Consider the following 12112-nt stretch of genomic DNA (forward strand, 5'->3'; position numbering starts at 1 on the left):
GGAATTGTTATCATTTTGCTAAATTAAATGACCTCCAAACCTTCACATCTTTGCCCTCTCCTCAGCTCCCTGGCCTCCCTATGCTGCGTGTCATACACAGAATTCTCAGTTCAGTATGAGGGCAGCTCAACTGAGCTAAGAAGCATCCTAAAAAGACAGCATCTAGTGCGTCTGGAAAGAGTGCACACACATAGGAAAGAGGAATAAACAAAACAAAACAAACAAAAAAAAAACCACAAAAAAACACTGCAGAAACTAATAATAAGTACACAAAGTACACAAGTGTATTTATTACATTTTGCAAGCACTTTGTTCTACATTTCAAAAACGCCACCATCAAGCTGTTGGCACATTTATGTACAAAACAGATTAATTGTAATGCCTGCTACAAAGCACTCTTTGTGAAAATACAAACTCTAATACCAGGAAAAAAAAAAGCCGAAAGCATCAACATCATTACATAAGTTTAAAAGACAGTTTTAAAAATCATCACAAACTGTTAAGACACAGAACTGAAACACTATAATATAGAATTTAAAGAAGCCCATTAATACTTTTGCTCAATATCTGTAATACTGCATATATCAGAAAAAGGTTGAACCAGTAAGATCATCTACATGTAAAAAAAAGGAAGCAAAACCCCAAATTAATTAAATTATACTACAGAATGCATAATCATGCCACAGATAACCCTAGTAATACTCCGCTACCTACTACAAGAACTTGTAAAATTACGGATGATGCATGACTAGTCGTTGTACAAAGATTGTTTCACTCATAAATTTTATTAGAAATGCACTTACACTGAGAAAAGATTTCACAATGGTCAAATCAGTGCACAATACTACCTAATTTTTATACACTGACAAAAATGTCTTGTCAGGCTACATCATTTTAAAAGACACTTTACAGCATTCTTGTAGCATTAGAAAGAATCAAAAGAAGAGTCAAGGTTAAAACAAACACCAATTTTGGTCCAGTAATACTGATTGTTTTTTTTTTTTTATTCCTTTGATATAGGTACTTCTTATAAATGATTATGAATGAACATTTGGTTAAAATGACTTACTTCAAATAAAAACACAGATATCTCACTACACTTGGAAGGGATACATTCTAGAGTGGCCTCTGACCACACTTTAAAAAACACTACAGGTAAACCCACATAGATTGGAAGGCTGCAAGCAAAGCTATTATATTAATGGAAGCCTTTTCAAATATATCATACACATTGGAGGGATAGTTTACAGAGGTGCAATCCGTTAAAATCTTTTAAAGTAGGTAAAACAACTTCTGAGGGTTTACTGTGCTTATTTCTTAATATACCACCTTCGTAAAGGTAATTAATGTTCCACATTAGCATATTAAAAGTTCCAATCCAGCCGCTGCTTAAATCACAAAGAGATCATTCTTCAAGAGTTCACAGTATCTCTATTAACATTGTCTCTATACTAAGTTTTAAAAAGTAAGTCTGGTGTCGCAATCTTAAGAAGGCTACTAGCCGTGCATAAGCATCACTGTTTCTACGTGCTCACAACATAAACATGAGTAATCAGAGAGAAATACCTTTTAAGTACATCAAGAAAAAAAAAATACAATGTTAACAAATATAAGAAGCACTTCTTTTTTTTTTTTTTTTAACCTACTCTTACAAATTTAGAAATTGCACCTTAGATCGATGAAAACATGAACCAGGGCCCGTACTAACGTGGCCGCTCATCTCCAGACGGGATTTCCAGATTTCGAGAAGAGTCGTTAACAATACCATCTCTGTCTATTGTTCATAATGTACAATGGTCCCTTTGAAGGTTACCTGTAGTTAAACTAGTTACCGAAATCAAAACTAAAAAGTATAAAAAGCTATTTTTCTTTCCAAAACCTAAGAAATAATGCAAAAGGTGTTCTGTATTAACACATGGGAAGCGGTTAAAACAATCAAATAAATGTCTGCATTTGACAATGTTAGTATCTCCAATCTGACAGCATTAGTAACGAGTTTGAGAAATTTAAAAAAAGGAAAAGGCTGGATAGGAGCTTGTAGAAGAGATCTGATCACACCAATTTAACCAATTAGGAAACGAAGTGCTAAACAGCAAGGAACGGTGTTCGGGTGATTCCTAAGTCACCCTACGCATCGTTGATGAGAAGCACTTCCGTTTCAGTGCTCCCAAGGTCGGGTGGTTGGACGGCCTTTCATTAAACACCAATGCATCTGAATGGCGGGAGGGGCAGGAAGGACTTATTTATGTGTACGCATTGAGCCGCTCTTTGGAGCGAGTGGAGTGGATGTCGTGGAGCTCTTGTTCCTCCTTCGACTTGATGTCCTCGTATTTCTGCATCCGGCAGGCATCTTTCACGTAAGCCCAGTTGGCAGACAGAACCATGAGGTAGTGAACCTGATCAAAGACAGAAATAATTTACACTAGAAGGCTGTTCAGCGTCTTCATTACACCTTGCTATCAGGAAAGAAACGTTCACATTAGATGCTTATAGGATGTGTGCACTCATAAGACGGAATCAGAACTTCCGCGGTAACAGGAACAATAAAAATCGGTTATTCCTTCTCACGTCTCCGACTACATGACAGCAGCTTCTCAGCTCCCTTTCTTTCAGAACTTTTCTCTCCTTCGTTTTCAAGTCTGGAGTAGCCAAGATTGATTCTGAATCTTTATGTGATGTTCCCTGTTCATTTTGCCCTCACTTACCCACATCAACATCCTATACATCTCATGATCGTGTATCTGTGCTTTCCCGTCCGTAACAGAAAATGGTCTCTTACACTGTTTGAGTCTGGACAACTTAGAATTAATGGGAGGTTATGTTATTGCCTGCCGTGCAACAGAAAGAGGGATCATGGAAACCCCAAAATAAATCTGCAGATTTAACTGTCAAGTTAATTTTCCATGAGCTGAATTTTGCAGTTTCCTTTAGATTGCAAACTACAGGAAAGCAAGTACTGTGCCATATGGATTCTGTAGGTTTGCATGCATTCGCAATAGCCAGAAGAGTGCATGCTTACAAAGGGAGCTTCTGATCTATCTCTAGTAGCATAGTTACTCAAGTAATGAAGTTCCTGTTTGGACTTGAAAGCACTCAGCTATGAGATCACTTGTTTGTTTTTCTCCCTTTACCTCATTCCTGGTCCATAGAGAGAGATAAAGCAGTTTTCCAAATGACGGCTTTTGATGAGTGAATATGAAAGGGAAATTACATTGTTAATTATTTACTTGATCTGAGTTCTAAAGGGTGGGCAATATTTTTGTCCATAATTTAGTAAAATAGAACACTAACAATTTGATTAGCCAAGAGTACATTGAAAGACAGGAGGTGGGATGGTTTTAGAAAAGGACAGATAGACATCATGAACGCAAAGTCAATTCTAAATGGAGACTGCTGTGATATGTTAAGGTAGTCAACAGGCAGTAAGAAAAAAAAATGACAATTTTGACACGGCAATATGGGAAAAGATGCAGACCAATAAGAATACCAGTAAGAATTTTCAGAATGTTCTGTTTCCTCTGAAATTCTGCATTTTGTGTAGTGGAAATCGTAAGCCACAGGCAAGCAAGAGCTGTGAGCTGTACTCTTGTCCTCTGTCACTTCCATGGTGCAGCCTTCATCACCACATCCATGAGGACTGAACAGAGGCTACAGACACAACCAAGTTCACGTGGGACCGTGCTGCATTGCTCGGAAGACATCAAGTGCTGTGGAGAGTGTTTGGCAAGTAGTGGATACTCAAAATACATTTCACATGAATGAATATATTTTAAGATGTATAAAAACCTTCCTTTTAAAGCCTGAAAATATATAACCCCTAAATTGTTATTAAATATGTCTGAGTGAAATACTGAAAAGAGCTTCAGCGTCCTTCTAGTTCAGAAATAGGCACTTTCCAGTCGTGTTCAGACATTTCCTCTGGCCTTAGGGGACACCAGCTGCCAGGCTCTGACTGTCCCTCGGCAGGTGGACAGAGGTCCCCGGAACCTGGCACAAAGCCAAGCAGACCCCTTCTGTCAGCATCTACAGAACTTTCTAATGCCTTCAAAAAATCAAATGGAGTAGATTACATTAGTCTTAGTACAAATTCTTACCATCTTTGCCTTAAATTTTAGACGATGTTTTAAATATTTTGCTAGAGAAGGACTCATCTCAATTTTCTCATCTCTAATAGGGAAGTAATGACGGTAGTGTACTTCAAGTGCTGAAGGAGTTGGGGATGAGGTTAATGACGTGGCTATATTATGACCGTTGAATGTATTTATGTGCTTAACCATTTGACGGTGCTTTCAACAGAGCAAGGCTTAAAGAAATACGAGCAAACAACAGTACTATTGGAACTAATATTAGTACCAGGAGCAGAAGCAATAACTATTGTTATATTCGCCCTATCTCCTAAAATCGTAACCTCTGTCAGAGCTAATGAGTGGGAAATACCGAAGTCAATCAGTAGTCAGATGTTATTTATTTCTTAAGGAATTTATGCTATGCATTTATTTAGATAGTCAAAAGGATGCTACTAGTACTTAAGAATAATATTCTAAACTCTTATAGTTTGAAATAAAATTTATTTATAACTTAGTATCTGAGTTTATGCAAAGCACAGATTCCCTAAGAAATACGTAGCATCTGAATTTCTATTATCTTAAGATCTTTTTGATAATAGAATCATTTCAGAGTAAGCATTTCTGGGGACAATTAAGTATATTATTCATTTACACAAATACTTTTTACTAATGTATGCCTGATGGTACGCATTTTTACAGTTTTACACACACACGTAGCAAATGTGAACACATGCTTTATCACACACCTCTCTCTTTACAAAAAGTGCTTTGGTAGACCTCTTATACACGAGAGTGTGTTGCCCGAACAAACACAAGTCCCTAACAATTACCCATTGCACGGGAATGTGTGTATGAACAGATGTTTCCTCTTGTCTCACGGCCAGGATGGGTGCTGCTTGGGACCACGGGAGCTTGGACCATCACTCCCCAGAACATGACCTGCTTCTCCAGGGCATATCTTAGCACCTGATTTTAGGCTGAGACTATAAAGCCCTTTCTTATTGTCTTATTGTGACCCCTCCAATTAATTAACCACCATGATCTTATTAAGCTCCTCATTCGGAAATAAAATTCCTATGGAGAGGCTTATATGCTCTATCTGAAATGCTGAGCAATGAGCATGACACTAAATTAACAAAATATCTGAAAACTCAGACGGTGTATTGACACCATAAGGGAAGGAATTAAATAAACCCCAATTAATTCATCATCTTTGCATACTGAATTGGCTATATTTGTGAGGTTACTAGGAACATTCTAGAGCTCTCTACCACTTTACTTTTGTATTATTACTTTGTACACTACGATGCAAAAATAAGGACCAGCAGACGATGGCTGCGAAAACTATTACTGATGCTCCGAGTGTCCGCTGTTGGTCTCTGGGCGTCCAGGAGCAAACTGTACCAAGGAAGAGACAGAAACTGGAACATTGTAGGTCCTCAAAACTCAGTAAAAGCCTGACTTGAAAAACGTGTTCTTAGCATTTCTGAACAAATATAGATATCAAAGAAATAACAGGAAACTATTGATATCTGTGTTAAGAAGAATAAATCAATCTTTTTTCCGTAAGTGACTCCATATGGCTTTTTTATGTCCTTAAATCAGGAGGAGAAAAGGAAGTTAAGGGACTGATTAGATTACCTAGAATATTACAATGATACAGACCTATATGGTCCAGAGACGATCTGTCATGTTAATAGGGACCTGGTATCTGCGACACGGATGAATTTACTTATTTTTGTTAATGTTACCGATAGGACTGAGTATTTTAATCCTTAAACTGCTTCCCAAATACTACCTCTAGTGTAACAACAACACTTTTTCAGGTTAAACTTTGTTTTTCACTTACTTATTTGCCCACTGTTCCCTGTTTCCCCTACCCCGCCTTTTTTACTGATGTTAAAATAAATAGGATTCCTATGGACTTCAGGATTGGGGATAAAAACTCATCTCAACAAGTAAATCGCTTTGTCCTTCAAATCGAAAAACCAAGCCCCAGAGCACAAGGTCTTACCATAGCAATGACTGCGGCCCCAGCCCCAGCAAGCGCCACAATGAATAAGTGGAAGGTCATGTTCAGCTGCAAAGGAAACCGCAGAGAATCAAAACACGCGTCGAGTTACAAGCAGAAGAGAGATCCGGACTGCTGCTGCCTCGCGAATAAGAACTTTGTACATCTTTAAGAAAAGTACACTTAGGATACACCCTTAGCTCAATCTGAAAACATTACAGTATCTTTTCTCCTGCAAATTATTTAAGTCTTTGCAACTGCATCATTTTACTATACTTTTACTACAAAGATGAGATCATTAGTAACGATGGTCTTCAGTAATATTTTAACTAAATAAGGCTACATTTTAAAAATGTAACAGTAAAATGTTCAACTTTTGTGAACATGATAGTTTCTAGAAAATATATATTTGTTATAATTTTTATTGAAATTCATATTTATTCTCCAGTCCCCCTGCATAACATCACTGTAAGTAAAATTGCTCCTTAGGTGAAAAGGGGAAAATTCAATAGAGTTCTAATTATGTCTTTTTCAACTATGAAAATGAAGCTAAAATTCGGACAACAGAAACAGCTTTAAAAACATTTACCTCAGTGGACTCACACATCCTCAGGAAATTCTCAGAGACGGTGCAAATTTTCTTTTCCTCTCCAATTGTCACAATCCCTACATGTAGAAAATTATAGCTTAGTTTATAAATATTTTCAAGAGCCCAGAGGGAGAAAAAGAATCTTATGCTGATAAAAACTAAGGAGGTTCCATTTTATGCTACAGTATAATGAAAACATTTTCAGCTTTTATAGCTAGATAATAAGTATAACCAGGATTATGAATGGAAGGTCAGAACTATTTAGCCCTCAAACAATTTACAACATCTTCAATCTGAATTCAACTGGACCCAGCCCCCAGAGCCTCCAGATTCGATCCAGATTGGTCCGTTAATGCAATGGTGCAGCCGTCACAATTACTCCAATAACTATGTCCCAGACTAAGCTGAAGTGTGGATCCAAATTCATTCTGCTGGTACAAAGCTTCTGTTAGTCTATAAAAGCATATCACCCAAAGGAGTGATTTTTCTCTGCTAATATTGAAAACAGTGTTATCAGTAGGAAAAAAATGTTAAAAAACCCTGTCATTTCACTCACATTCTCCCTTCCTCCAGTTGGCTCACAGACCAACGGCATCAGAATCACCTGGGGAATGTTCAAAAATGTGTATTTCTGGACCCCACCACAGAACTGTGAAATCAGAAACCGGAGTGTTTACCAGGAGAACTGCATCTTTAACAAGCACATTGGTGCTACATTGCCACCCATCTCGTTTTACAGAAAAGTGATCTGGGTTAGCCTTGAAGGGGCCTTGAATTTTGTTTTGAGAACTACTGAAGCATTAAACATACATACATAAAGGGAAAAAAAAACCCACAAGTTCGGGATGAACCCTAAGCTTTTGGCACTGCCGTCTCTTTATTTAACGTTAATACGTGTATCTCTTCACATCTTCTGGCTTTGGGGTACACGGCCAGCTCTCACTGTCGATGGAGATGCTGCCATTCTGCCCCAACCATAGTTTGTGCGATTATTTCTGTTTTAAAATGTAATCTACTTGCGGTCCATCGAATGCAGACATGCTTCTCTGGGACCTTTCTTTTCTGCCAAGATGACATGGAGTGGGAGAGGATAAGAAGCCCCTAAGATGCGTCTCATAAACCATCATCATTGAGAGTGCTTCCCGGTTAAGGCCATGCTTCTGCAGGCTGTTCCACGACAGATGTCATTCGTGGGTCAGGCTGCGCACACGCCTCCTCACCTGTGTCTTTGTTGACCTCTGCAGCCAAACTCCTTCAAAGCATTAACTACGTACACTGTCTGCCATTCCCCTCTTTTCCTTTCTACTTAAACTTTTTCCACCTTTCCAGTCAGATTCTGCCTCAACCCTCCATGGAAATCAGCCATGACCACCACATAAATAAAATCAAAGATAAATTTTCCACTCCTCTCCTGAGTGACTGGCAGGGCTGGAGGCAGCGGCCGCCTCCCTCTCCTTCATGCTCGTCTTCAATACATCCCCTAATCTACAGATTCTTGTTTTGTTTTTGTTGTTTTTTAAAGATTTTATTTATTTATTTGACAGAGATCACAAGTAGGCAGAAGCAGGCGGGGTGAGGGGAAGCAGGCTCGCTGCTGAGCAGAGAGCCCGATGCAGGGCTCGATCCCAGGACCCTGAGATCATGACGTGAGCCGAAGGGAGAGGCTTAACCCACTGAGCCACCCAAGCGCCCCTATAGATTCTTGTTTTGGGGTTTTGATTCTCACAGGTCCCCTCTCTCCAGGACCTTGTTCACGGGAGCTCCCAGTGTGCACACCTGTCATCTTTGTACCCTGCGGATCTCACTGAGTCTCAGAGCTCGCTACAAATTATCAACAGCCCCTCAATCCGTTCAGCCAGCTGTGTGCCTCCCTCCCGAAATCAAGATTCATATACCCTATTTCTTATCTTTGACAACTCTGTTTAGATTCCTAATAAGTCTCTACAACATCTTCAAAAGTGCACTCTGGTCTCCCTTGCCGGCCTCCCTCCTAAGCAAGCTCTTGTAGGCTTCCCGGCTCATGTGACAGCAAATCAGTGTTCCCCATGGTCCTGGAGACAACTGCATTCCTCCTTCAATCCTCTTTTTCTCTCAAACCCACATGCCCATCTATCTAGACTTTCTGCAGACCCAATCTTCAAAGTATGGTCAGCACCAGACCACTTCTCTTGCCACTAACCCACCTGAGCCTCCCTCTGTCGCCTCAGGGCTAAGACAAGAGTGCTAACTGGCTTCCCTCCTTCTCCTCTTGGGACAGTCCATTCTCTATATGGCAGCCAGAGTGATTCTTCCACAAGGTAAGGGAGATACTGCTTCTCTTCGGCCCAAACCTGCAAATATCCTCTACTCCCTTCAGAATAAAAGTCTCTAAATGGATGACATCCCACCACACACTCAACATGGCGTTCCATGACTCTCAGACTCCATCCCTATCCATCCCTCCTGTTTTCTCATTCTGCTTCGGCCACACTGGCCTCTCTGGGGTTTGCTGAAGATGCCAGGCATGGAGCTGCTTCGGTAACTTTGCCTGGATCTTCCCTCCACTATGAACATTCCTGCGATCCTCATATCCATCCAATAACGGCTCTTCAGTTAAGTCTTCCTCCACCACCTTTAAAATATTGTAACCCAGCACTTCCACTCGGCCTCCAGGACTCCTAACATAAAGTGCATCTGTATATAAGACAACAGTGATACAGATACCATATACCACAAACAGACATACTGCAAGTTAATTACCATCTGTCAATCCATGTCTGCATCACGGGACACTATGAACATGAGAAGGTGCCCATAAGCTATGTTGCCATGCAAACCCAAAACCTGATTATTTGGATTCACGGGTCTCTGTCAATGAAGGGCCAAACTGGCGAAACCCCCAAGAAGCAAACTTTCAGATTTACTCATTTTTCTAAATAGTGAGTATATTTATGCATATTTACTGCAGTCAGTGTAGAAGAGTCCTTCACTGAAATATACACAATGACATTTCCGCTTTCTTAAAAACAAGCAACAAGTTAGGATCGTACAAGGGAAGCAGCAGGAATGCATGGCAAGGAGGGCAAACAGTACGAATTTCATGTGTCAGAGGTGCAGCCATGAGCTTTCTCTATAGCTTGTTGTTATTGCTTTTTAATGTCCTTTAATATGGTTAAACTGAAGTACTATATTTCTGGCTTTCTAAGGATTGGTTGTGTCTGAGCTAGGAAAAACTTGCATCCTGTGCACAGTTCCTATTACTTTCCTTGTTAAGGCAATAAAAAGCCTCTTGGAGGTTTCTGGGTGGTCGAAGCACCACTGCTCGGGGCATAAACCCTTAGCGAGGAAATTGCAAGCCAGAGGGGGAGGTAAGCAGCAGGAGGAAGTGTAATGACACTACAAACCCTTACGGGGTGTTAGGAAATTAACTCCCCACTTGGAAATATAAATGCTGAATTTCCAAATAATTTGCCATTTACATTACTAATCTTTTTTTTTTAAAGTATTTTTATTTATTTGACAGAGAGAGACATAGTGAGAGAGAGAACACAAGCAGGTGGAGCTGCAGAGAGTGAGGGAGAAGTAGGCTTCCTGCAGAGCAGGGAGCAGGATATGGGGCTCGATCCCAGGACCCTGAGATCATGACCTGAGCTGAAGCAGATGCTAAACGACTGAGCCACCCAGGCGCCCCTACATTACTAATCTTAAAGATGATAGAATGGCTGAAGTATCCTTTTCTAGCTCCTTTAGTCTACCCACAGTCCTAGGCTCCTTGCCCCTTTTGTCTGTCCTCAAAGTGAGGCATCTCTCTGAGTAAAATGTGCATTTCTTCTGAGGTCACCTCCCTCTGGCTTCTTCTCTTCTGCCTCTTCCACTCTTAAGGGCCCTATGATTACATGCAGCCCACCTGGATCATCCAGGGTAATTGCCCCATTTTTAGATCAGTTGATTAGTAACCTTAATTCCATTGGTAACCTAATTCCCCTTTGACAGGTAGCCTAACCTAGGAATGCCTAGACAGGGGAATGGACTAGACAAGAAAAATGTAGCCAAGATTTGACCAAATAAATTCTTGAATTATTTAACAGCAGTAAATATGGTTCACTGATTAGCAATGACACATGGCTAAACACACCAAAGTTTTCCTATTTATAGCATACATATCTAGTTTCTATATTAACATAGAATGTCCTTTTGAACAGAGTAGACTACAGTCAAAAATGCTGTTGACTGATAGCTTCGACTCTGTCCTCTGTTCCATCTTGTGCAAACAATGCAATGTTCCTATGTCAGGGGTGTCTTCTCTAGAAAAAGATCGATGGGCCAGGTCCATGATCTAAGTGTTTGTCAAATTTTCATTTATTTTACTTTTTTGACGTGGAGATTTTTGTCTTTCAAAATTAAGCAGTGCCGACACATAACAGAAGGTAAATAAGTATTTGTTGAAACGAAATTTTACCGAGAAGGGCTGTATGGAAATCAGATGAAAGCAAGCTGCTCCTGTTACAACTTGTGGATACGCTACAATGTGCGGACAAGAGGGAGGGCTGGTTAGAAGGCTAAAGGAGCCCCACCCAGAGCCCACCTACTCTGGACCAGTCTCTCCCTACCGTTGGCCCGAGGGAGTTTCACTGAATCACTGGGTTTTAACAAAACACAGTTTTAAGTTCTGGATCTAGATGATAATATTGGTGTGTATGTGGGGGATCAGTTTTAACATTTTCTGACACAAATTTACTAAGACAAACCCTTCATACATTCAATGTTATTAAATTGCTGTGCCTATCATTGAAGGACAACAGAAATAATTTCGAAAGCATTAAAAAATTAAAATTGCTAGTCAGATTATTTCATGACTCATTTTGAAATATGGCAAACCCTAATGGGACAAAGCATCTTCAAGTTCCCTGACTGTGTGAGCTGCATAATGGCTGTGCTCACCATCAGATTGGTAGGACGTGGACGGATTTATCACATGCAGGGGAATGAACAGGGACATGCAAGTAGGGAAGAAGCAGACATCCCAGCCGTTACATGACCAGAGTTCCCATGATGCAGTTCAAAGACCTTGATTGCCTAAGAGCAAAGACACCGTCTAGGTGTAATGAGGCAACTTTGCAAAATAAGGGAAATTGCTTTATAGCATGTTCTTCTCTATCCAATCACTGTTTTGATGATGTTAGTAAATGTCTGTACTGATCATAATCCAGACCTGGGCGGGGGGTGTCCTTTTATACGCCCATGCCCCTCAATAAATTGACTGTGCCTGTACATCCAGGATTCTCATTGGGGGCGTATAATCTGGAAGGCAAATAAATGTCATGCAGGCAGTAGATTCATATTAAGGGCAAACAGAAAAAATTAGTATGTGATGTAAAAGGTTGCATGACATCTGAAAAGTGCCCTCTTGTCCACATCACTGAGAAAAATTAAATTAGAATAAATCTTGATAACTATGTTGTAAAC

General features: G+C 40.0%; 1 protein-coding gene across 3 annotated transcripts in view; it reads right to left on the bottom strand.

Annotated features, from left to right (window-relative positions):
• Positions 1-253: 253 nt before the first annotated feature.
• LOC111144585 (glycoprotein M6A) overlaps positions 254-12112 on the bottom strand; it is a 335282-nt gene continuing 323423 nt past the window's right edge. For all 3 annotated transcript variants that reach the window (XM_022498947.1, XM_022498946.1, XM_022498948.1), the window contains exons 5-7: positions 6668-6744; positions 6082-6147; positions 254-2396 (exon numbers count right to left, since the gene is read on the bottom strand). In XM_022498947.1, coding sequence (XP_022354655.1) covers positions 2244-2396; positions 6082-6147; positions 6668-6744 — 296 coding nt within the window. In that variant the 3' untranslated portion in view covers positions 254-2243. The remainder of the gene's footprint in view (positions 2397-6081; positions 6148-6667; positions 6745-12112) is intronic.

The sequence above is a fragment of the Enhydra lutris genome, unplaced genomic scaffold (assembly GCF_002288905.1).
Source record: "Enhydra lutris kenyoni isolate GAN:26980312 unplaced genomic scaffold, ASM228890v2 scaffoldscaffold11, whole genome shotgun sequence".
Taxonomy (NCBI): domain Eukaryota; kingdom Metazoa; phylum Chordata; class Mammalia; order Carnivora; family Mustelidae; genus Enhydra; species Enhydra lutris.